The 25,360-nt window shown below is 55.8% G+C and overlaps 3 protein-coding genes and 1 long non-coding RNA gene across 14 annotated transcripts in view; 1 reads left to right on the top strand and 3 right to left on the bottom strand.

The window, feature by feature from the left end:
• Positions 1-5,649, bottom strand: part of CPEB1 (cytoplasmic polyadenylation element binding protein 1) — a 38,304-nt gene extending 32,655 nt beyond the window's left edge. For 2 of the 6 annotated variants that reach the window (XM_023934341.2, XM_023934342.2), the window contains exon 1: positions 5,381-5,649. In XM_023934341.2, coding sequence (XP_023790109.1) covers positions 5,381-5,395 — 15 coding nt within the window. In that variant the 5' untranslated portion in view covers positions 5,396-5,649. Of the gene's footprint in view, positions 1-2,727; positions 2,901-5,155 lie in introns of those variants that run through there. The other 4 variants (XM_023934339.2, XM_023934340.2, XM_086848864.1 and 1 more) reach the window with 4 other exon arrangements.
• Positions 5,370-8,497, top strand: LOC111934307 (uncharacterized). The gene is made up of 2 exons (XR_002867146.2): positions 5,370-5,448; positions 8,348-8,497. It is a non-coding gene; the product is annotated as an uncharacterized LOC111934307 (long non-coding RNA).
• Positions 8,498-8,734: 237 nt separating this feature from the next.
• Positions 8,735-20,378, bottom strand: AP3B2 (adaptor related protein complex 3 subunit beta 2). 5 transcript variants are annotated; one of them, XR_015275788.1, is made up of 27 exons: positions 20,181-20,378; positions 17,337-17,412; positions 17,169-17,243; positions 16,961-17,056; positions 16,714-16,874; positions 16,524-16,590; positions 15,811-15,993; positions 15,519-15,695; positions 15,187-15,284; positions 14,861-14,915; positions 14,638-14,709; positions 14,409-14,471; positions 14,063-14,195; positions 13,881-13,990; positions 13,631-13,807; positions 13,360-13,546; positions 13,147-13,265; positions 12,816-12,927; positions 12,328-12,526; positions 12,083-12,251; positions 11,943-11,997; positions 11,307-11,413; positions 10,947-11,178; positions 10,767-10,865; positions 10,238-10,335; positions 9,430-9,568; positions 8,735-9,203 (listed from the first exon to the last, which is right to left on the bottom strand). XR_015275788.1 is itself a non-coding variant. In XM_023934332.2 (27 exons), exons 1-27 carry the CDS (start codon positions 20,291-20,293, stop codon positions 9,053-9,055), a joined length of 3,309 nt encoding a protein of 1,102 aa, XP_023790100.1. In that variant the 5' UTR covers positions 20,294-20,378; the 3' UTR covers positions 8,735-9,052. The 5 variants fall into 5 exon arrangements, 3 of the variants coding, with proteins under 3 accessions (XP_023790100.1, XP_023790101.1, XP_023790105.1); XR_015275789.1 differs by having other exon boundaries at positions 12,086-12,251; XM_023934332.2 differs by having other exon boundaries at positions 10,767-10,851.
• Positions 20,379-22,178: 1,800 nt separating this feature from the next.
• On the bottom strand, positions 22,179-23,902 carry LOC111934306 (uncharacterized). Of its 2 annotated transcripts, none has more exons than XM_023934348.2 (7): positions 23,832-23,902; positions 23,668-23,685; positions 23,343-23,417; positions 23,192-23,209; positions 22,730-22,967; positions 22,418-22,650; positions 22,179-22,330 (listed from the first exon to the last, which is right to left on the bottom strand). In XM_023934348.2, exons 2-7 carry the CDS (start codon positions 23,683-23,685, stop codon positions 22,310-22,312), a joined length of 603 nt encoding a protein of 200 aa, XP_023790116.1. In that variant the 5' UTR covers positions 23,832-23,902; the 3' UTR covers positions 22,179-22,309. The 2 variants fall into 2 exon arrangements, with proteins under 2 accessions (XP_023790116.1, XP_023790118.1); XM_023934350.2 differs by having other exon boundaries at positions 22,730-22,931.
• Between the last annotated feature and the right edge of the window lie 1,458 nt (positions 23,903-25,360).

The raw sequence follows: 25,360 nt of genomic DNA, 5'->3' as shown, positions 1-25,360 counted from the left end.
TTGGCATTAAAGAAGCAATTAAGCAAACGGGTCAGCAATTTGTCAGGACAGCACACTGGAGCAGACTGCCCGTCACACACAGAATACCGGGGATGGACTTTAGACTGACAGCCACACCAAACCAGCTGGGTGGTGAACACAGCTCCCTGCTGTTTTTCTCCAGCACATCACAACACCAGCAAAGATCTGATTAATGAGGGCACACACCTTCTACCCCAAAAGCAGTCTCCTGACACCAAGGGGCAAGTGGGATGCTCATGGTCCAGGCAGACACCGCAAGGAACCACAGCAGCTCCTCTTATGCACGGCAGAGGAGGCTCAAGGCTCACCTCACTGCCCATCCTCAAGTTCTGGACAGTATCTTGGAATGACCCAAATTGGCAGCAATCACTTCAGGTTTTCAGAAAAAAAGCCAAACAACGCTGCTTTCCAGCTAATCAAACAGCCCCAAATCCTGAGGAAAGGAAGATGATAAAAATCCTGATCTTCCCTTCAGGCAGCAGCTCCTGACCACAAAGGCAGTTACCCCAAACCATCTCTGCTTTAGCACAACCCTCCATGGGCACAGATCCACCAGCATCAAAGATTTGCAACCATCCTAAAAAAGATAACCTCTTGTAAAGCTCCTGCCTGAGAAACATCAAACCCCTGGTTGCAGTCCAGAGAACCGGGAAGAGCAGCTGCTTTCCCAGCTCTGCTCACACTAACATCCAGGCTCCTTCAGGAGCAGCTGCAGCACTTTCGAGTTCCTTGACAATTTAGAAGCCGCTAAGCTTCATCGCTACCAATGCTTTGAGGCCGAGGACAGACCAACCCACCACCCAAAAGCCACTGCACAACTCTGCTCCCAAGCATGCTGAGAAATCCGGAACGCTGGCAATTTAAGGCCTGCTTTAAAGAGAGGAGCTCCCAGTCCCGGCCTCCAGAGCAGAATACTGGCCATTAAATCAAGTTAAACCCAAATCCAAAGAACTGAAGAGCATCAAGTCTGGCAAATGAGCCCCTGCTCCTCCAACACACACTGAAGCTCCAAATTGGGCTGTTTGTACTTGTCAAGCAGACAATTAGAGGCACCACTTGGATGTGCCTCTGCAAGTTTCAGGCCTCACTAACCTCCACTTCTCCAACACTCTCAACCAAGTCTGAAGCACTGAGCTGGGTTTACTTTCAACTGACCCCTCGCTGATCACTCAAGGAGTCTGGTCTGAACTGCATCTCACACAGAGAGGGGAATATTAGCCCAGCCCATGTCTGGCACTTACATTCCAACCCCCACCTCGCCATTACAGGCGCAAGATCTATTCGTTTTCCCCAACTGCCCCCGACACAGCTAAAAAGAAAAGGAAGCCCAGTCCTGGAAGCAGCAGGAATAAGGGCAACTCGCACGGTGCCTTCAGGTGAGATCCAAACAGTTGCTGGATAACTCCAGCCCCTTTAGGACCATTAGCCTCTCTTCAGCTCTGAGGGCTGGGATCTTTGGCTACTGAAATGCTCAGAGCTGTACAGGAAATCACGCTGTGGAAAGCCAGTGTCCATAAAGGAGACAGACGAGTCTTGCAACTTTGTTCAAATAAAGGGAGAGATTGTCCACAGGGACACATGCCCGCAGGGCTCTCTCTCTCGGTTTCGGAGGGTGCAAGCCTCCTTTTAAGCCTGAACTCCCGGCCCCATGTTGCCCTCCTCCTGCCCCCTCAGCTGAGCTAGTAGGAAGGTTCAGCCTTCCCGAGGCGCCTGCCTCATATTCCCCCTTTAAACACGTCATTTTACCCCCGAAGTTCAAAAACTCAGGCTTGTCTGGACCCTTGTCTGTCTCAAGAGTCAGTCTGTCCGGGTTCTGTAATAAACCTGCGCCTTGAAGTTGGTAGAGCCGCTAAGAACCATTTCAAAGCCGTCAACACCCATGGAAATGTGGGTTAACACAGGAGCAGCCATCGGAGCCCACCGCCGGTACTCTGGAACACTCGTAAGGCTAAAAGCGAGCTGAGCTGCAGGCTGAGAGAACAGGCAGAGCGTGCTTTAAAGAGCAGCTGGAGTACAGAAGCTCAAATTACAAAAGTATTGCCAGTCATCTTTAATAAAAAGGAGTGCCGCATCAGGCTGCCTTGGCACAAGTATGCAACTCCGCATTCTACTCCTGTTCCTGTGAAAGAACCACTTCCAGCGGGACACAAAGCCTTTTCCTAGGAGTCTGCACTAGCGAGACAAAATAACCCAGAGCAGCCAGCTGAACGCCCCATCCATTCCCTCTCATTTAGCCTCCGCAACTGGCAGCACCAGTCCTGCTCCAAACAGCAACACAAACCAGCGAGAACACAGCCAAACCTTCTCACAAAAATCCCGTCTGCTAGAGAGCTTTTAACCCTAGACCGTCAAGGATATCTATAGGATACTGCAGTCATCCTGGACACAGGGTAAGGAGGACCTTGCAGGCGGCTCACCCTCCTCTCTGCAACCCTACAATAAGATACTCCTTTGAGAAGAGCTCTGCAGGTCTCCAGAGCACTAAGAACCCAAGCCACGCCCACGAGCCTGGAGAGGATGGGGAAAAGAGTTTGCAAATTGAAGAAGCCACCCAAGTGCTTCCATCTCGGAGTCAATACCAAAGCCCAGAGAAACACACCACGCCTGAGGCTGAGTCCCCAGAGCTGGTGCCACACCATCATCCCCAGCCAAGATGGGCAACACAGCACACCAGAGCCCCGGTAGGATTCTCTTTCCCTGCCCCACCTGGATGGATTTCGCAAATTCAACACACTGCCTTCTCCAGGCTTTCCTGGAAGCCCTCTACGCTGCAGCTACAAACTACAGATGCCTTTGCTTCCAGAGGCAGCAGTGAAGCAGCACTGGTGGGTCCTCCCGGCACCATGTGAGACACCCTGGGGTGTAAACAGTGACCCAACAGCCATTCTCAGCCATTCCATCCTGCTACACCTCACAATCCCAACCCAGAGGCACAGACACAGTTTTATCAGGGGATGAACAAGCCAGTGGAGAAGCCAATCCAGCTGCAGGTGCTTTTAAAACCATCAGCAAACACCACTCCCCAACACCTGGTAAGACATTCAGTCTCTTAGAGAGCTAGAAGTTTCTAGGGAAGCCCCTGGATCAGAACCAAAGCAGAAAAGGCAATTCAGTTTTCTGCAGCAGGCACAAAGTGCCACAGAGCAAACGATTCTGAGACTGTAGGTTAAGTCATTGGAGGTAAGAAACACAAACCCAAGCAGCATCATACACAAACACAGCAAGATGAAGCTCAGGCAGGAGGGCAGTCCTCCACATCCTGACTCAACCAAGAGCTTGCGTCCAAGCAGGAAAATTCATCCCCAGAACACTGAGGCTCCAGACCCCTCTTGCAACCCAAACAAACACATGGAATTGAGAAAAGTAGTGCCAAGAAATAGCGAGGAGTTCCCCTCCCTCAGAACAACAGAGCACCAGCAAGCCTTACCACCACGGCAGAGAGCCCTTGTTTGGGATCCTTCCCTGCAGTGCATCAGGAAGCTGGCAGGACCCTGGACTTCCCATCCCACCAGCCCCAAGCAGACTCCACAGCCTGCAGAGTTTACCTGCAGGAGAGCCCACTCCAGGCACAACCAGCAGCACTCAGTCAGTGGCACAACACACACCTGTGCAGCAAAACACCCCAAAGGTGTTCAAGGCAAGTGGAAATGAGGAGCCTCCACAGCCCCGAGGCACAAACACCTGCAGGAAATCTAGATAATGAAATCCCAGGGCTAGGCAGAACCTGCAGCAACACAACAGCACTGGCACAGGATTAGGATAGACTAATCCTTAGGGAAGTCATTAAACACAGCTTGGCTGCCAGTATGGCCAAGATGTGCATTAGCTCCTGGGGATGCTATGGAGCAGGCAGGGCTCATCCACCTCACCTACCTTAGCTGAAAAGTAAAAAAAAAAAAGCTACCTTAGCTTTTTACATCTTCCATAGAAATATCACCCAGGCACAGCACCATGCTGATGCCCAGAGGGGTTCTTGGAGCTGTTGCTACAACCAAGAGGGTGTTCAATCCCAAAGCAAAATTTAAGATGCTGTAAAAACGGTGCCCATGTCAACATTACCAAGCCAAGATGGCTCCATGCTTCAGTGAAAGGCAGCTCAGAGAATCCATTTTTGATGGTATGTTTTGCTTGTCAAGTTGAAGTCAGCTACACCCACACAAAACAACAGTGGTGTAACTGTTTCCACCAAGCAAGGTACTCCACCTCATCCCAAAAAGTGTTAGGCAAGGCTGCACCAGCTCTCCCACCATCAGCAAGCCTAAGGTTAAGCAGCTGTCCCGGGGTTTACTGAGTAGAGATATCTTGAACACACCTGGCTGGAATTAAGACTGGTCTTAATTCACAGGGTAGCACTGACTTCAGAACACCACCAGCGTTGCCAAAATTCCCTGTTTTAAAAGGCATTTCACCATCAAGGCAGCTATTTTTTGGTTTTGTCTTTTTTAAAGCCATCACTCACAAGCAGGTTTGAACACAAGCAATCCCCACAGATACCTGTTGCAGCAGATTGTCAAAGCTCAATAAGGTTTCAATTGGCTTAGGGAGACTTCCAGTCGAGACAAACTACAGCAAAGCAACGGGGTCCTGGAGCTCGTCCCTGAGCCCAGCTCCCACCCTGTGCACAGCTGCACCTGAAGTCCTTCACAAGCACCCCAGGTGCCAGCACACCTTGTTAGTCCATTACACAGGCACTGGTAATGAGCGTTAATTGGTTTCAGCTGAGGAATAGCAAAGGGTAAAACAAAGAACTCGTTTTTTAACAGATTTGTCTCACTCAGAACAACCTCAGTTACAAAGTGGGTCTCCGGTGTTACCCCCCTATCCCAGCCAGACAGTACATGGAGTTTTCAACATATAGTTTACGAATAAAACAGCACCTTAGGTCGCCTCTTACACTAAAAAAAAAGGTCAGTTTAGAAGTGTGCAAAAATACCACTTGCATGAGTACAAGTGCCCACTGTAGGCAAAACATGCCCACCATCCAAACATGAGCTCAGCACCTCCAACCCCGTTTCATCCCCCTAAAGCCCCAGGAAGAAGGGAATAATAGGTTGCTAGGCTAGGACCCGCATTCCTTCAGCGGTTCCAGCTGATGGGCTCCCTGAGCTCCATCAGAGCTGCTCCCCAGGGGTACCTCAGCAGCAGGACCCCCCCGAGGCCAGTCCAAGGGGGATGGGGATCCCACATCAGCGCTCCAACAGGAAGCGGGGGAGCTCCACAAACTGCTGTCCTGAGGGCTCGGGGTTCCCATGCCCTCTCCACGCAGGCACAGCGGGCGGGAACAGCAGCCCCCAGCAGCACCACCGCGCGGAAACACGTGGCGGGGCGGCCTCGCGAGACGGCACGTGCTTCTACTCACCGGCGGGAAGGCCATGGGCGGCACGGTGGGCAGGCGGTCCCAGAACACGGCAGGAGCGAGCCAAGAAGGTGGTGGGGACACCGGGAACGGCAAGGGCTCTTGCCCGGCCCGCGGCTTTTATGGGCCGGGCCGGGCCGGGGGCAGGGGGTGGGGGCACGGAGGGAGGGGAGGGGGGGGGGGTGCCGCTGAGGGGTGGGGCTGCGGCGCATGCGTGCGGCACGCGCCGGCCGCGTGGCGGCTGCAAGGCCGCCATCGGCCGCTTCCCGCCACTGCCCCGTGGAGCCGCCTTGTCCCGGGCGCCGTGAGGGGACGGGCACCCACGGATTAGCGAGGGACTCGGCCCGCCTGAGGGACGGGGCGGTGGCACTGCACTGTCCAGTTTCAGGCACTCTCCTAGCGGTGGCAGCTGTTGCATGCACGATGTGGCGCTCGCTCTGCTCCCGCCCTGAGGGGAATGGGATCCCCTAAGCGTTAAATTGAGGTCCAAGGGCAGTCTTAGTGTCATCACTTCTTCACGCGTAGGCTGTGGTACTCCCTCAGCCCTCTCAGAGGAGATGGGACCCCATGGCAGTTAAAGTATCCCCTCTGAGGGGAGTGGGGTGGTGGCGGCACTGTGGTACCCAGCTATAGTCCCTCAGGGACACCTCAGTACCAGAAGCTCTCCACCCATGGGCTGTGGTGCTCACTGAACACCCCTTGAGGGAATGGGCCTCCTGATGGATTAAATCAGCCCCTGTAATGGGGTGGTGGTGGCATTGCCCAGCTGGAGCCCCTTGGGGACATCTCAGCACTGGCAACATTCCATATTCCTCTGAGGGGAACAGGACCCCAAGGGCAAATGGCAGGACTTAATGACTTAAATCAGCCCCTCTGAGGGATGTGAGATGTAGCGGTTCTGACTTTTGCTTCAGCAGCTTTGGGGCCAGTCACCACACACAGGTGTGAGCACTAGGAAGGTTCAGCCTTCCCAAGGCGCCTACCACATATTCCCCCTTTAAAAACGTCATTTTCCCCCCAAAGTTCAGAAATTCAGGTTTGTTCAGGCCCTTGCCTCTCGGCAGTCAAACTGTCTGGGTTCTGTAATAAACCTGTGCCTTGAAGTTGGTAGAGCCACTAAAAACCATTTCAAAGCCGTTAACACCCATACCCTCACCCATTGAATTGTTTGTGAACACAGGAGCACACATTTTTCCTCTCAAGGGGAATAGTGGGGGAACCCCATTCCCCAAGAGCAGCCTCAGTGCTGGCAACTCCCACACATGGACTGTGATGCTCACTGAGCCCCCCATGAGGAGATGGGACCTCCAAGGGCTTAAATCGGTCCCTCTAAAGGGAATGCAGTGGTGGCACTGCCTGGCTGGAGCCCTTCTGAGGATGTTTTAGTGTCAGCAGCCCTCCATGCATGGGCTGTGGCACTCACTGTGCTCCTTCTGACGGATGAGACCCCCAAGGGCTCTCAAATGAGCCCCCCCATGAGGCTATGTTGGTGGCAGTGCTGCAGTGCCCAGCTGAAGCCACTCAGTGACACCTCAGCACCAGCATCTCTCCACACACAGGTTGTGGCACTCAGTGAGCCCTCTCTGAGGGGATGGAACACCCCATGACAAAAAATGGGGTTCCTCAAGAGCAGCCTCAGTGCTGGCAGCTCCTACACATGAGCTGTGGCATTCACTGTGACTCCTGTGAAGGGATGGGACCCCCAAGGGGCTAAACTAATCCCTCTAAGGGGCATGGGATGATGGCACTGTGGTGGAGGATGGAGCCCTCCAGGGGACAGCTCAGTGCCAGTAACTCTACTCACTGGCTGTGGTGCTCACTGAGCACCCCATGAGGCAATGGGACCCCAGAGGGTTTAAATCAGCCCCTGTAATGGGAATGGCATGGTGGTGGCACTGCAGTGTCCATCTGGAGCTTTCACAGGGACTCCTCAGCACTGTCAGCTCCCACACATGGCCTGTGGTGCTCTCTAAGCCCACTCTGAGGGGAACGGAACTCCCAAGGGCTAAAATTGTGCCCCTAAGGACTTAAATCAGCTCCTCTGAGGTGTTAGAATGGTGACAGCGCTGTGGCTCTCAGCTTCAGAACCCCACCTCAGTGCCAGCCACTTGCCACACACAGGTTGGGCCCACTCTGAGCAGAATGGGACCCAAAGAGGTTAAAATGGGTTCCCCAAGGACAATGGTGTGGTGACAGTGCTGTGGTGCCTGGCTTTAGCCCTTCCAGAGCCCCTTTGGCTCCAGCTGCTCTCCACATGCAGGCTCAGCACTCTCTGGGCTCCCCAAGGGCTTAAATCAGTCCCCTTAAGGGCGATGGAGTGGTGGCACTGTGCTGCAGCCTCCCTCCAAGGAACACTTCAGTGCTGGCAGCTCCCACACACAGGCTGTGGTACTCACCAAGCCCCCCATGAGGAATTGGGACCCCCAGGGGTTAAAGTGAGGTCCCCAAGGAGATGACAGTGTGCTGGCATCTCTCCACACACAGGCACTCACTGAGACCATGAAGGGATAGGACCCTGAGGGTTAAATCAGCCTCCCTAAGGGAAGTAGGGTGCTGGCATCATTGTGGCTCCCAGCTGCATCCTGTGAGGCAGCTGCCGCTCCAGCCCCTGTCCTTGTGGGAATGGGCTTATCCCTGTGGAACAAGCACTTGACACACAGTGGTTGGTGCTGCTGCTCCAGCCAGGGATTCCTCACCTGTCAGAAAACATAAAGGTGTTTTTTTCATCTCTTACCCGGAAAAAGCAGAAAGCCCCTCACCCTTTTTGTGGCAGCGGAGGCAGTTCGGGGTTCAGACCTTCCCACACGTCCTTTGCTCATCCTCTGCCTCTGGTGCCAGGCCTGGCTCTGCACTGGGCTGCAGCTTTGGATGGAGTGCTCACTGATATCCCACCCAGCCTGTGCTGGGAGGAGAGATCTTAATAAAGAGTCGTATTTCCTTCTATTTTTTTTTTTTTTTTTGTAATCCCAGTTTGGTGATGAAAAGCCTCCCCGAGCTGGCCCAGGAATCCTTCCAGTGACACTGCAGAACAGACCCAGCCCTGACGTAGCAGGTATTTCTGCGGTCGAAGCATGAGCAATTCTGCCTAGAATAAATAGCTGGAACCCTCCCAAGACTCCTCAGATCCCTAGTCCAACTGAGCACCTCCTGCCCTGGGGGGTTTGCCCTGACACCATGTGCCAGGTTTTCTTCAGGACCCAGCTGACACTCCACTCCTGGGAGACTCTGCGTGTTTCCAGTTACCTAAGGGATGGCTGGTCCCCTGATGTGCCCTGTGGCTGCCCTGGGGAGGCTGGCAGAGCCTGGCTGGGGGGGAATCTGGGATTGATGTGCCCATAGAGCAGAGGAACAAAGGGAGCAGGTTGGAGAAGAGCTTTATTGGGAGATCCTGGACATAATAAATAAGGGTTACATTGGGAGATGAGGGACTGGGGTCACACTGTGCTCCATGGGGGCTGGAACCACTTCTGCCCTTCCGAGTAGGACACCACCCTGCATCCCATCTGCTCCATCCTGCTCCTTCCGCCCAGCAGGAAAGCCAGCCCGAGGGTCACTGCCTGCTGCCTTTTGGGATCAGGGCAGGGAATAACCTGGCAGAAATGGGAGCAAGGGAGTGTTTTGGGGAGCAGCATGGGGCAGAAGGGGTGGGAGGGCAGGGATGAGCAGACCCGGCTGTCACTGTGCCAGGGCCTGGATGATGTCCTTCACCAGCATGGTGCCAATGACCATCTTCTCGCTGTTGATGGTCAGCTGGGCCGTGGAGCCCTCCCGCCGCTCCAGGGTGATAAGCACCAGGCTCCCGCTCGTCACTGTCTTGGCCGCAAACCTGTTGGGTGGTGAACACAGGGCTTCAAGGCAAGCTGTCCCTTGTCACCCTCTGGTGCCATGAGATGCTCTGGTGGGGACAGGCAGGTGCCACCCATGGCCACTGTCACATTTGGGTTCATGCAGGCTCCTTGTCCTAAAGGAAGCCCTGAGTGTCCCCGCTGTGATTCGGGTGGGAACAGAGAGGTGACAGTTCCTGCCTGATCCAGGTATGGGGGTCCAGCTACCTGTACTCATTGCTGGCACCACAGGGAACGCGGCCCACGTTGGCAGCCGAGGTCACTTGCTGGACAATGGTGTGGTCACTTTGGCATTTCTCAGGCAGCATCAGCTTCTCTGTGATCTCACTCATGCCCATCAACTTCCCTAGAGCAGGTAACAGAGGCATCTGCCCATCTCTGGCCACACACCCTGCTGGGCATGGCTTTGACATGCCCAAAACAAGCCCCTCTAGCTCCCTGCGTTCAGGCTCCCCATGACATCCTGAGCTGGCTGCTCTGCTTGCTCTTGGTTCAGGATTCAGTGGATTTGGGAAAATCCTTCATAACCCTTCCTAGACTCATTCTCTTGTCCCTGCCTGGTGGCAACAGCCACGTCCCTGGGGATGGGCTCCTCTGAAGAGTGGCAGCAATGGGGCTGGGTGCTGCAGGGCACCAAGCACCCCCCACTAAACAGCCCCCATCCATGAGGTCAGGGTGGGGATGTGCTGATCCAGAAGCATGGGGATCCAGGGTATCACTCACCAGACACGGTTCTGGGAGTGCCAGGGGGGGCATGAGCCCTTCATGCTTTGTGGGGACCCAACAAGGCCACCTTGGCACCAGGATGGTCACCCCAGCCCACAGGCTGGGAGTGCAGGAGGGGGTGAAGGGAGCAGAGCTAGTCTAGGGGCCAGCCGAGCTGCCACTTACCCTCACCTGGCCGTGCCAGGTGCTCTAGGGCCACGGCGAGGGCGGCAGAGGGGACAAAATTGGGGGTGAGTGTCAGTGGTAGGTGCCCGTGCAGCACCCTGGCCCCGTCCCTGGCCCCACTCACCTTGCTCCTTCTTGAACTCGTTCTCGCTCATGAAAACCGGGGCCATGAGCTCCCCCACAGGTGGCTGGATGGAGACGTAGAACTGGCGTGTGTGGGTGCTGGGGAGACAGGCAGGTGAGAGGGGCACATGCCCAGAATATGTCCGCTCTCCATGTCCTGCTTCCCATCCCTGCCCTGGGCAGGGCTGACCGGGGGAAACTGTGGCACAAAAGGGCTCAGGGATGGGGGGAACCTGTCAGGCTGGACCTGGAGCTGCTGCTACCTCCTCCTCCCATGCAGGGAGGCCTGTGCTTATCCAGCTGTCCTCCAACCACCCCATGCCCATCTGAGTGTCTCCCCTGTAAGGACTCTGGTGCCTGTCCTGCTGTCCTCCACCCACTGGGATACCCCCTGCCCTGTTTCTGCTGTCCCCTGTCCCCTGCTATGTGGAGGGATATTAATACTTATCCCATTTTCCCCGTCTTTGGAGCACCTGATGCCCTGATCCCTGGGGACACTCATCCTGCCCTGCCCGGTGCCAGATGCTCACCACAGCTGGAAGTTTGCCGCCTGGGTGGAGTCACAGAAGTCGATGCCCATCACCACGCTGGCTGTGTCCCCTGGCGCCAGGCGCTCTGGAACCACAGGGCTGCCACTACATCCCACATTCCCACCCAACCCCTGTCCCCATTCTCCCACAGCATCACGGCCATGCCATGCCATGCTATACCGATCTCAGGGAACTCCTGTATCCGCATGCCGGATAGTGGCTTGGGTTCATTGACTCGCAGGTTCTTCACCTCGGTGTCGGTGTTGTTGGAGATCTGGATCTGGACGGCCACCATGTGGGGGTCTCCCGGGAAGGGCCGGCGGCTGAAGCAGTACTCAACTGCAAGCCCCTCGCCTGCCATGCGGTGCAGCAGCTCGTAGGTCTTCACCGCACTGAACGCTGGGCTCAACAGCTGCACCCAGGGACAGCAGCGGCTGCTGAGGGCTCCCTGCAACCCCTGTGGGTAGCAGAGGGCCCAGGAGCCCCCGCAGGTGACAGGGGGCCTGAGACCTCCCCAGGGAGGGCATGGGGGACACTTACGGTGGGTGTCAGGGAGGTGTCGGTGAGAGTGAGGCCCTCCAGGTCAGTCACCAGGCTGGTGGAGATGATGCTGCTGGAGGGGATGGGCTGAGGAGGAGGAGGAGTGACTGCAGGGTGGGGAGAGGGGAGGAAAGGGTTAACAGAGCTCACAGCCCTATGGGGACAGCCACACAGGGACAGTTCTAGTGGCTCAGCTCCATGGGGACAATGGTATGGGGACAGCCCTGGTGGCACAGCTCCATGGGAACACCCACATGGGGACAGCCACATGGGGACAGACATGGTGGCACATTGCCATGGGGACAACTCCATGGGGGCAGCCATGTGGGGATAGCCCTGGTGGCATAACCCCATGGTGTAGGAGCCACACAAGGACAGCCCAGTGGCACAGCTCCATTGGTGTAGGAGCCCTGTAGGCTGTCCTTGTGCACTGCCACACAGGGACAATGCAATAGGCACAGCCACCTGTCCCACAGCCATCCTCTGGGGACAAGAACCTCTCACCACACCTGTCCTTGTCCCTCTGCAGCTCCCAAAGGACCCATGGAGTCCTGATTGCACTGGGATGAGTGCTCATGCCTCAGTTTCCCCAGCACCACCACTACGGCCATTTGCGTATTCCAGGCAGCCACTCACAGTCATCCAGGTCAAGCAGGGAGATCTCCTTGGAGCTGGCCTTGCTGCTGGGGGGCTGCAGGGGAGCAGAGATGGGGTGTTCAATAGGGGGTCCAAGTATCCCTGTGCAGCCCCCCATCCCAGCCCATCCCAGCCCTCACCACCTTCCTCTGCTTGGCCTCTGCCTCAGAGCCCGAGTCGGAGCCAGAGGAGCTGCTCTCGGAGGTGCTGGCCTCCTCTGATGAGGTTTCGGCATGGCCCTTCCTCCCTTGTGGGGCTTTCTTCTTGCCCTTCTTTGCCCCTTCTTCCTCCTCCTCTTCCTCGCTGGGGCTGCAGGGAGAGCCCAGTTCAGGGGGCTGGGGTGGGGGTTCTGCTAGGAGCAACCCCCTGCCTTCCCAGGGCATACCTGCCCGCGCTCCCTGAGACTGCCTTTCGGGAACCGTCCTTGTCCTTCCTCTTTGGCCTCTTCTCCTCCTCCTCCTCCTCCTCCTCCTTGTCCTCTGACTGCTCTCTGCTGTCTTCCTCCTCTTCCTCCTCCTCAGTGTCAGAGCTGGAGCTGCCAGAGCTGCTGCTGCTGCTGTGCTCTTCACTGCCGGACTCAGGCTCTGTGGGGGTACAGCTCAGCCCTGCTGCTATCCCACCACATTCCCCCATCTCCCACTTCATCCCACTACATCCTCCATCCTCTCACAGCCTCCTCACTCCTGCTGCTGCCTCTCCACTGCATCCTCCCACTGCATTCCACTGCATCCCCACTGCCCACCACTGCATCCCTCCACATCTTCTGCCATGTCCCTCCCATGATGGGGTGTCCCCATTTATGTCCTGTGTCCAATGCCCCACTATTGTGGCACCTGCCTGATGGCCACAGTGACCACTGCCCAATGTCCTCACCACTGTCTGCCGACTCTGTGGGCCCCGACTCGCCTTCTGAGTCAGAGTAGAAAGGCTTCTCCACCTTCTCCTTTCTCTTCTCCCGGCTCGTGCACTTGGTCCACTCAGGAACCTGCAGGCACAGGGTTGATGGAGCAGGGCCATCACCCATGACTGGGGGATCTAAACAGCCACCCTTATCCCCCCATCCTCAAGCGGATGTATGAGCTCTAGAGAGGGAATGGGGGCAGGTGAGCAGTACCTGGGCACCTTATGGGGCTCTTCCAAGACCTTGAGTCAGTGTCCCCACCTTGGCCCCTCCTCCCCCATGCACCCAGGGTGCTCCACGCACCTCCACATTCCTCACGGAGGGGTCAGGGGCCTCGTCCGGCCAGTCCGGCAGCTCCTGGTAACCCACAGCCTTAGCATTGAGCAGATGGGACAGGGAGCCCAGTTGGAAATGGTCCCGATCTACAACGAGGTGAGAGGAGGCAGCAACTCGGGGACAGCCATGCAGCACTGTGGTGACAGCTCACTCCATGCCAATGTGACAAGGGATGGGTACCTTTGAAGGAAGACTCCAAGATGGGAGCTGGTTTTTGGGCCAGGAAGAGCTTCTTGGCATACTTGTTGAGGGCCCCGCTCTTCTCGGTGGGCACAATGAGCTGGCGGATGAAGCGAGCCCGGTCACGGATGTCATAATTCTGGTCGTACTTGGCCAAGTTGAGGACGTATTGGGTCAGCAGCTTGCTCTGTGGCAGAGAACATGCTCAGGGCTGGTGTTTCCCTCCCTGACAGGGAAACTGAGGCACACCCTAGGATCACATCCCCAGTACCTGCTTGGAGTTGGTCAGGTAGAGCTTAGCTGCCAGATTGATGACTTGCAGCTTGACAATGTCCTCCTCGTTGGTGAAGGACTTGGCCATCTTGCGCAGCACATCAGGCGCAATCTTGGGCACGTGCTCGCAGTACTCGCCGATGAGCCACAGGATGCTGGCCCGTGCCATTGGCACCTGTGAAATGCCCTCGGACATGTGGCACTGCTGCCATCCCCTGCTCCTGTGGGTCAGCAACACCCCAACCAACCTGGATGTTGTCAGTGAGCTTGGCCATGTGCTTGATGATCTCGCTGTGCTGGGCCGGCTGCATCTGCAGCAGCTTTTTGATGACCACCACAGATTCGGCCACCACCAGTTCTGTGGGCAGAGTCCCAGCCTCAGTTGGGAGAGCAATGGAGTTCCTATTTCACCCCTGCTGTGTGTACTCACCGTCTCTGTTGGAGAGGAGCTGGACCAGGCCATTGAGGCAGGTGTCCCGCACCTTCCCGATGTTGGTGGCACAGCGCCCAATGGCTTGGATGGTGGCTGCCACAAAGTCCTTGTCCATGCTGCGGATGTAGGTCTGCACAGGCATGGAGGGCACACATGAATTTCACCCATGTGCCAGTGCTGGACACCCCCCTGGCAGTGGTTGCACATTGCACTGGAACCGCTGAGAGGGTTGGTATGGCCTCAGCCCACTCCTCCTTGAGGGGCTCTCCTCTTCCCCCTCCATGGATGTGGTTTGGCACCAAGAGCCATGCCAGGTGGCAGCCTGAGTATGGCCATGGCATACCTGGAACTCTCGCAGGATGGTGGAGATGTTGGTCTCGTTGGCCAGGTTGGTGAGGACCTCCAGCTGTGGGAAAGAGGAAGACATGGGCAGCATAGGGGCATGGTGACTGGGCATGGGGGCCTTGATGTCCTCCTGTCCTGTCCTGTATGAGGACAGCTGACACAAAGAAAGGGTTCCAGGAAACCCCAAACCCAACCCTGACAGGTTCTGCCAGGTGTTTCCAGCTCACCTTGAGAATCTTGATTTGTGTGGGGTCCGTGGAGCGGATGTAGAAACTTTTCAGATAGGGCTCAAACATCCCCTGCATGCACAGCCAGAGACATTAGTGTCATCTCTGTCCCCCCCACACCTTGCCAAGGCCACCTCCAGACTCTGGTGACCTTGCTGGCTAATCCTCATCTTGCACCAGAGTCAACAGGGCAAACTCTTCCCACACCAAGTCTGAGACTCACCCGCCGCTTGATGGACATGGTGGCCACATTCTGCAGCACAACATACTGCACCTCACTGTGGGGACAAAGAGGGGACTATGATCAGTGGGGCAGGGCCAGACGCCCTCAGCAAGTCCCTGTGAATACGGGCTAGGACCCACCACCAGGCTGGTGCCACCAAGATGCTGTCACCCCATGTCTGGACTGGGCCAGACTAAAAAGGCCTCCAACCTGATGTCCCTCCAGGGATCGGCTTTTTGGGGGTCTCCCACAGGGTCGTGGAGCTCCCCAAGGTTTCCAACAACAGGGGTGGAGGGATAGGACACCACAAGCCAGGTGCCACAGACCTGTGACTCCGCAGGAGCCGTACCAGCGCCTTGGCAATGACTCCAACCTCTGCCTTGGGTGCCAGGTGGAAGTAGAGCTGTGCCACGGCCATCACCACCTATGGACAGACACCCAAGTGTCACCTGGTGGGAATGGGGGACATCCTGAGGAATGGCTGTGTCCCCCAATCTCACTCTCAGCACTTGGAGGTAGCCTAACCCTGAGGACACTCATCCCTGGGTGTCCTTCCAGCACCCCAGTGAGTCCTTGACCTTGGGGACATCATAAGCCCACGCTGATGGACACCAGCAGTAGCCCTGGGGGATGAACAGGGTGCAAGCAAGGGTCTCACTGCGGCATTGCGGCTCTGCAGCAGGGGCTTGGTGTTGCGCAGGAGCAGGCGGTGGTCGGGGTCCATGACGTAGGGTTTGCGCTTGGCCAACGAGGCTGCCTCTGCCTTGGCATCCTTGGCGTCCTCCTCCTCAGAGCCATAGAAAGCCTTCTCAGTGTTCTCCTCCAGCAGGGACTCCTGCTGGCAGGTGGGACCCTTTGCATCCCCAAGAACACTCCCCCTTCACCCCACCTCCCTAGGAGCTCCCAGGACACCCCAAGGCTCCCAGGGCATCCTGTGCTCCTGAACTCACGTTCTGGTTGGGGCTGAGGAACTGAGTGCGGGCGTAGCGGGTCAGCATGTTGATGATGACCACCTGCCCCCACTCCTCCACATCGATGAGCAAGTTGCAGAGCTTGCGGTAGTTCTTGTGGATGAGGTCTATGCGCTCTGGGCATACCTCCTCAAATGCCATCACCACGCTGCCAGCCACCAGCTGCAGAGGGAAAGTCCAGGGTGACTTACTGGAGTGGTGGTTTCATCAAAAAGATGCTGGTCTGATGGGGATGGTGGCATCTCCATGAAGGTGCTGGCTTGGTGTGCAACCCCTTTTAGGGATGCCAGCTCAGTGGAGTCGATGAATTCCCCATGAGGATATTGGCCCAGTAGGGACAGCAGCATTCCCACAAGGATGCCAGCTCTCCAGGGATGGCTCCATCCCCACAAGGACACAAATTTGGTGGGAACATCTGCATTCCTGTGAGGATGCTGGATGGGTGGGACAGTGGCATCCCCATGAGGATTCTGTCTTGCTAGGGACAGTGACATCCCCACAGAGATGTTGGCTTGGGAGATGGCTGCATCCCTTCATGGATACTGGATCAGTGAGACAGCTGACAGCCCTGTGGGGATGCCTGCATCCCCAAGACAACACAAATTTGGTGGGAACATCTCCATCCCCATGGGGACACCAGGCCAGTGATGTTCCCAGATTTGGAGGTCGGGGAGACACAGGACCCTGCTCACCGTGGTCTTGTCCGCCAGCAGCTTCTCAATAACTTCAATGAGCTGGTCCTTCTGGTCTGAGTCGAGGCTGTGAGGGAGGAGCAGGGCAGGTGATGCTGGACCAAACCCCTCCCCATCCCTGCCATCCCATCCAAGTAGCCAAGACCCATATTGGTATAGCCGAAATTTAGCAGCTGATCCCCCCCATTACCTGTACAGCTTGGGGATGGCATGGGCGGCTGTCTTGCGCACGTACGGGGACATGTCTGAGGCAGCCTCTTTGATCGCCAGCATCATGATGGGCACGATTATGGGCACACGAATGCTGGACAGGACCCGCAGGGCACTGGCGCGGATCAGCTGATTGGGGTCCTGTGAGGACATGTGGGGGGCTGCAGTGCTGCTGTGGGAGGCTCAGTGCTCCTCCAGACCTTCCCTGGGTCCTCAAACCAGCCCACCTTGAGTCCTCGCTGGAAGGTAGAGATGGAAAGCAGGGCCAGATCCTGCTGCTCCTCTGCATAGCGCACCAGGTACACGTACACCAGCTTCTTCACCTGCAGAGTGAAGGTGCCACCTCAGAGCCCCCACAAACTCCAGCCAATCCCCAAAAACAGGGAAAGTGACAGACCCCAAGATGGCACCAGGGCCACCCGAGATCTTCCTCACCTCAATGTTCTTGCAGGCAACATTTTTCACCACAGCTGGGAAGAGATCGGAGGCATTTTTACCACGAGCAATCATCTAGGGGCAAAAGAGGTGGTGTGACAGTGGGCAGCTGGCACAACATGACACAGCTCGGCACGAGCGGTGGTCCCCACCAGTGACAATACCCACCGCCACAATCCTCTTCATGGCCTCCAACTTGAGTGAGTCCTTGTTGCTGTCAAGCATCTCCTTGAGGTCATCATGCCTGAAACACAGCAGGGGAAAAAAATTCCCATTTTCACAGTTTTACCTGCTTTTTGTCTTTTTTTTTTTTTTTTCTGTTCCCAGCCTGCCATCAGGCTGGCAATCCAACCCTTCATTGTGAAATATTTATGGGGACAGGAGTTGGGTTACAGCCAGGTGAAAAAGGAACCGGAGGGACTGGCATGGTGCTAGCACCCAGTGCCATCCTCATCCCAGGCACTGGGACAAGAACCCCGTCCCATCCTGGCTGTGGTTGTCACCCTGCATTGTCCCTAAACCACAGGAGTCCATCACCAGCTCCATCCTGGCGTGGCTGGGTGTCCCTTGTCCCCTCATGGACACAGTGGCATGGATGTGCCAGCACACCTTGATGCAAAGCCCTTCCCCGGTCCCCTCCCTGGACTGGGAAAAAGCCAACAGTCTTTTCTAAAGTTGTCACCACTGTCCTCTTTTCTAAGGGACACTGGTGTTCCCCCCCTAAACTGGGGGCACCTGCAAGGCTGCGTCTACCTGCAGCAACTGAGGGTGACACCTGTGGGATGATGCTCGTCCAGAGCCACCATCACCAGAGGGTCCTGGGGGTGCTCCTTGGGGGAGTCTTACCGCGGCGGTGGCCCGGTGCCAGTGTCCACTGCGGGCTTGGTGCCGGCGAGTGGCCGCAGCTCATCAGCTCGCAGGGCGCTGTAGCAGGTGGGTTGTCCAGCCTCGGTGGCCAGCACCGGGCTTGTCACCTCCTCGGCCACATCACCACCCTCTGGTGTTTTCGGCCAGCCAGCTGGCCCCACCGGTAGCTGCCGCAGCAGCTTCTGCACTGGCGGCAAGGACATCATAGCTTGAGTGGCGGTAGTGGCCCTGGGATGGTGACAGGGCTGTGGCCCCGCTCCTCTGCCCAGCACAGTGGGCTGAAACCTGATGCCGTGGTTGGGGTTGGGTTGCAGCCTAGATCAGGACTGCTGCCGTTCCCAGTGGATGAGGTGAACTTGGGATGTCACGTCCAAAGTGACATCTGACCTGCAGTTGGGACTTGGGGACACTGCAGGGAGCTCCTTCCCCAGGGCCGAGTGGCTCAGTCCTGCGCAGGGAACGCATATCGTGATGGGACACCCTACCTGGGTGGTAGGGTGGCATGATAGGGCACCCATGGGTGTCCAACCTCGGTGGTGGGCTCACACTTGGTGCATTTGTCTTGCCCCAGGGGTCATGGATGCTATGGATGGCTCACGAGAGTGGTGACAGACCTGGTGTGGCTCTGGCGAAGGGCAGCAGACTGATGATAGTGACACTGATGGGTGTGTGGGACACTCTGGGTCAGGGGACACTGCCATGAGGGCAGGGACACTGCCAGAGTGGGGGACACTTCCAGTGGGGGTCAGGGAACACTGGCAGGCATGGGAGCAGGGGAGCACTTCCAGGCTGGCAGACATTGCCAAGGAGGGGTCAGAGAGTGGGAGACTTGGGCAAACCGGGGGACACTGCCAGGGGCTCATGGCAGGGACACACACTCTGACATGGGGACACTGCCAGTGGGTCATGGATAGAGGGCACTGCCAAGCTGGAGGACACTGCCAGCAGATCAGGGCTGGGGGAAATTGTCACACTGGGGGACACAGCCAGGGGTAGGGAGTGTTACACTGCCAGGCAGCGGCAAGGGACACTAGCAAGGGGTCAGGAATGGGGGGGACACTGTGAGATGAGGATACTGCTAACAGGTCATGGATGGAGGGCACATCCAGAGTGGGGGACAGTGCCAGGGGCTCAGGACTGGGTGGACACTGTCATACTGGGGTATCAGAGAGAAGGGGACAGTGCCAGGGGTCCAGGGAAGGGGGGACCTGGTGAGATAGGGACACTGCAGCATGTCACAGATCCAGACATGGAATCCACACATCCAGAATGGGGGACACTCCACAGCATTAGGGAGGAGGAGTACAGGCAGAGGGGAGACTCCCAAACTGGGAACACTGCCAAGAGATCAGGATGGATACACATTCAAAGTGAGGGACACTGCCAGGGAATCGGGACCAGAGGGACACTGTCATGTGGGGATACTACCACAGGAGCAGGGATGGAGGGACACTGCTGGACTGGGGGACACAGGCAGGGGTAGAGAGCGTGATGCTGTCAGGCAGTGATTCAGTGATTTCCTGCTGGGGCAGCAGGGAGGGAGGGACGCTGCCAGAGTGGGGAACACAGACATGGCAGGGAGAGAGGGCCAAGAGACATTTCTGCAGCTCCAGGAGCACACTCCCCCTTTCCTCTTCACCCCTGTCCCCCCGCAGGAGCCTGTCCCACGCAGGGGTGACATTTCTCAGCACCCACCCCCCCACGCTGGGGACCTCGATGCGGTGGGGCAGGGGGTGTCGGCTCAGGAGAGTTCCCAGCGGATCCCGTGGTGGAAACACGCTGTCCGGGATGCCCCAGCCCGAGGGTGGGAGGTTCAAGGGGGATCCCGGCACATCTCCCCCAACCGCACCACCTCCAAAATCCCGCGGTGTTCTTACAAAACCCTCTCCGGCCTCTGCAACCTGCAATGACGGTGGCGGCGAAGTGACCTCATTCCCTGCCCCATCCCTGTCCCCATCCTCATCCCTATCCACACCCGCTTCACCATCCTCCTCCACATCCCAGTCCCTGTCCCCGTCCCCACGCCGGGGGCCGCTCCAGCCCCGGCTCGGGTACCACTTCCCCGCCGAGGATGGCGGCGAGGGCCTGCGGTGGCGGCCGCACGGGCAGGCTCGTCCTTGTCCCCTGTGCCCGCATTGTCCCCACCTCTTGTAGTCGGATGAGAAGATGCCGCCGCTGGCGGGGTCATGGCCGTACTCGGGCTCGCCCAGGCTGGAGGAGCCGCCCTTCTCCTCGCCGTAGGCCGGGCTGGCGGCCATGGCGGCGGGAGGGATGCGGGATGCGGGATGCGGGGGGGACGCGGGAACTGATGTCAGCGCGGGCGGGGACGGGCCCGGCCCGGGAACAGCGCCTGGGAACAGCGGCCGGCTGCATCGACCCCCGCCGCCATCGGGAACGCGACCGCGGGGGAGCCCCGCCAGGGTCCCCGCACCTGCATCTGCGAGCGGGACACGGCTGATTTTAGGAGGAGCAATACTGGGGACATCGCTGTGATACGGGGGCTGTCACCGAGCTCGCAGCCGCACACGTACCGGTCCAGAATCATGAAAACCTATAGTTATAGCAACACACGATATTGTGGATGATTATAATTAGACATATTTAAAATAGATTACATTGTAGTAAATAATGCTGTATGTTCGGATATTATGTATTATTACATGCTACTTTATTACATGTTATTATTATTTTATACATTATTATGTTATATGTAATGCTGTGTGCAGTATACGTAATATACATTTACCAACATATTACATATATTTTATATATTCTATTATATGCTGCATACTGTATACCATATATTGCATCTTATTACATTGCATTACATTACAGATTGCATTAATTATGCACTACTATATATTTGCCATATTCAATCATACCATATTATATTAATAATACTTCTATTAAATATAGTCCATAAACCATTCTACATTCTACATTTTATATGTTACATAATATACGCTATGCTATATATATGTTGTACTATGTTGTATTATATTGCAGATTATACTAATTCTATTATATACTGTGTAGTATATAGAATTTAATATAGTACATATTATCTACTGTATGATAAAATTCAATATTTTATGATCTATATTCTACAAGATAGTATATGTGATGTATGACATCTGAATTATATATATTAGGTGTGGTATTAATTTATATTATTCTTATAGATATCATAGTTTATGTTTTATATTATTATCAATAATATGATATTAGATATATTCTCATATAATAATTATACTACAGATGTTTACAAATATTTTTATAGATAGGACTATACATATTAAAATGTTTCAGATATATATTTTATATAATATATTACTATAAATTATATCTATTACAAGATATATATCATCTATTATGAGATATTATTATAGTTGAGATTTTGTTTGTGTTTTTTGATTTTTCCCAGGTACTTTATACTATTGGCAGCTATTCCCACTATTATTTCTCCAGGCAACTGAGCAGCCATGAAGCTGGAGCAGATGGGGCAGCACTCACCCCATCCCACAGGAGTGAGGCAGTGAGACAAAATGGCCATGGTTCAGGTAGCAGAATTGAAAAAACATCTAATTAATGGGCAACAATTAATCTTCAGCACAGTGACACACTCACTCCAGGCCTCCCAGGGACCCCAACCCTGCTTGGATCTCAGGCCTTCCCATGGACCCTGCTGCTCTCTTGGAGACCCCAACCCTCAGGAGACAGAGAGAAGAGCCAGGCTCCACTTTCTTTCTCCTCCATAAACACTGATAAAATCCCACTGGACATTTCCTTCTCCCTGCTGAACTGTCCTGCTCTTCCAGCTTCCCTTCCTATGGGAAATGCTCCAGACCCTTGGTGGCCCTTTGTGGTGTCTCTCTAGTACTGGATGCAGAGTTGACCTCTGGGGTACAGCACCAGTCTCCAGCCAGACCTGATCTAGCCTTTTTTGTCCCATTTTCAATCCAGCAGTCCAAGTAATATTCATTTTTATGCTCAGAATTAAATGCCAGCAGTGAAAGAGGCAGATGTTTGTCTCAGGAGGCCATGGGGAGCAATGAGCAGCCTCGCCTTTTCAGGTCTGTCAAGGTGGGACATCACTTGACAGCGGCTTCTGGGGTAAATGAGAAAACAACAAACAAAACAGGGTTGGCACAGGGTTTCCATGTAACTGTTTATTGCCAGGATTGACAGGAGGATTGACAAATCACTGGTGTAGTTCTGGTCCCCGGAGGAGAATGCTCCAGCCCCACTTGTTCCCCAGAACACCATCACCTCCCTCACTGCAGCGCTGGGGACACCTGGGAAAAAAGGTTTGGTGACACTTGGCTGGAACAGGTGCCAAGGTGTCCCAGGGTGGTGGCATCTGATCTGCTGGTGGCACCCACCATGGCACCAGCAAGGTGGCCCAGCCCCAGGAGGGCAAGGGCAAAGTGGATGCAGTTGCAGGTGATGATGTTGTACTCCACTGACTGGTCCATGGCTGCCCGGATCCGCCGCTGCAGGGCAGCCACATCCAGCCCTCCCTTCCTCCGCAGCACCTTGGCTGGGCCCCGTGTCCGCAGGAGTTGGCTCTTGCCGTGCTTAGCCACGATGCCTGATGGTGATGTCCCTGAGCTGCCTGCAGGACGAAGTGGAGTCCATACCCTGTGTCCCTTCCACGGAGATATCCCCACGCCATGATACCCCCTGGGGCTCACCTTCCAGGTGGATGATCTCCCCATCACCACAGTAGATGCCAGCGTGGGAGCCCCACCAGCCAGGGCCCCCAGAGGCCAGCGGGAAGAGGAAGAGGTCCCCAGGCTGGGGCTCAGCCACCCCGTTGGGGACCATGCTGAAGTGTTGTCGCAGCAGCCCCTCGCAGAGGAAGAACCCTGCCGTGGTCACTGCCCCAGTCACTGTCTGGGGACCCAGCCGAGTTTCAGGGCCACAGGTGCCCTGGGGACACCGGCAGCATCACTGACCTGCTGGCTCATCCCACATTCTTGGTGGCTTAAGCACAGCTTGGGTCTCGGGTCTCCATAGATGGAAACCCTCTGGGAAGGGGCTGCCTCGTCTAGGTGCTGAAGCACCCATGGGTGCCAAGGAAAAGGAAGGGTGTGCAGGATTGTGCCAGGGGTGAGACAGGCAGTGCAGGGCACAGGTGCAATGCCAGCACTTACCTGCCTGGAGCTGCTCACCTGGAGGGACAAACACCTTGCATCAGCCCCAGTGTCACCTGTGTCATGGCTCAGTCCTGGCCTGGGCTGCTGCCACCCCCTGCCCAAGCGTCTGGCTGGGATTCTCATGCCAGCACCCCCAAACCTGACGCACCCAGGAGCTCAGCCAGTGCCAGGGCTGGAGGAACAGCCAGTCGGGAGCTTGAAGGGTCTGAAGGAGGGAGCTCATCTGTGGGGAGAGGGGGCAGGGCAAGACGGGGACCCATCCCCTTCTGACACACCCATCCTCTGCCACCACCCATCTCTGCCAGCGCACAGTCCAGCCCAGCCCAGCCTCCCAGGCCACATATCCCTTCCCCCTGCCCAGACCCAGCACCAGGCAAGGTCCCAACTGTGGCGTCCAGGGGCACTGGGTATCATGGCAGATATCACAGGTATCACCTGGATGCAGGTGTCCTTCCTGCTGGCTCCCCCTTTACCTGAGCGAGGAGATTCATCTGCAAAGAGAAAACACGATGTCCCGAGAGCTGGGGATAGGTACCCCGTACCTCGGGGACTTCTCAGTTCCCACAGTTCTGGTGACATGACCCTGCTGAAACCCAAGCTGCAGCCTCAGTGCTCATTCTGTGCCCTGCTGCCTCACCTTGGGGTCACCTCCAAGGTCCTCTCACTCCGCTGTGTTTCCCAAGCTGCCGCTGCTCCAAACGTGGCTGCGGGGCAGGACGTCAGCCCGCCCCGGCGAGCACCGCGGTGGCTCTTGGCACCGGCACATGGCTCCACCAGTGCCTGGGAATGTGCCCGGACCGGCTGCACTGTGGCACTGTGCCCATTCTGTAGGGCCAGTCCCAGGGGGACAAACCCAACCTGGTGTGACATTTCATCCACAAACCTCTTGGGTGACCCCAAAGGAGCCGTGGAACAGCCCCGTGGCCACAGTGTCTTGGCAACCAGTGACCACCAGGCTTATGACAAATCACTTCTTGGTGCCAAAATCCTCTGGCCCTGGGAGGCCATCAGCCTGTACCCAGCCCCACATCCTTGGGATGGCCACCATGTCCTCAGCCCTGTTGCCCCAGAATGGTGCATGCCCGGGGTCAGCTCCAGAGTCACATTAAACTTTAATCCTGGTGCCAGGGGTCAGTGAAGGCTTTAGTAGGGCTCAGGTGGGTGACTGTCACCCTCTGTCATCGGGCAACCTCCAAAGAATCATTTATCAAGGAGCCTTCAATAAACAAGAGCTAATTACAGGTGAAACCCGAGCCTGGCCTGGACCCAGCTCAGTGCAAGCGGACACACATTAACCCTTCCCAGCCACCTCCAGTCCCACAGCCACACTCCCAGAACTTTATGTCATCTTCTTGTTGGTCTTGTCCCCTTCTGATCTCCACCATCACCTTGTCTCTGTTGTCTTGTCCAATATATCCATCACACCCTTCTCATTCACATCCTTCCCTCCCAGTCCCCATTATCTCATCTTGGTCCTTACCATCCTCTCATGATCTCCATCCACCCCTGTCACTGTCGGACATTAAATGATTCACACGGATGCAGCTCAAAGTGTGGTGAAGAAAGAAGTTTATTTGTTCTTTCCGTATTTATAGGTTTTTGACCATGACCAGGGATTGGATAGTCAGGTCACCACCTTCCCAACCACACTGGCCATGAGAGACATCCATCAAAAGGCATGTCTTTAATGGAATGTATAAACACCTATGTTTACAGTTACTTTCTTGGGAAAATGGCTAGAAATTATGAAAACAATATCAAAAGGCCTGATTCTCAGGGAGACACACCCCTACTGCATCCCTTCATGATCTCCATCATCCCTTCCTGGTCACTGCTGTCACCTCCTGCTCTCTACATTTGTCTTTGTCTCCAGGTCACCATCAAGGCATTCCCATTGTCCCCTCCTGATCATCATTATTGCCTCCCAGTCCTCATCACCTCCTTGTTCCCATCAACCCCTCCTGATCCTTGTCACCTCTTGGTCTCCATCATCTCCCCTCCCTCCCCCACTGGCTCCTCTTCATCTCCATCATGGAGACCTGACTGGATCCCACTGTCTCCCCTTGGTCCCCAGTATCTCCTCCTGATTCCCATCGTTGTTCCCATTGTCTCCTCCTTGTCCTCACTGCCATGTCCCATTCCCCACCACTCCGTGCCATCACCAAC

Source organism: Cyanistes caeruleus, chromosome 13, assembly GCF_971803275.1.
Source record: "Cyanistes caeruleus chromosome 13, bCyaCae1.hap1.1, whole genome shotgun sequence".
NCBI classification, from domain to species: domain Eukaryota; kingdom Metazoa; phylum Chordata; class Aves; order Passeriformes; family Paridae; genus Cyanistes; species Cyanistes caeruleus.
This window is presented reverse-complemented; position numbering and strand designations above follow the sequence as displayed.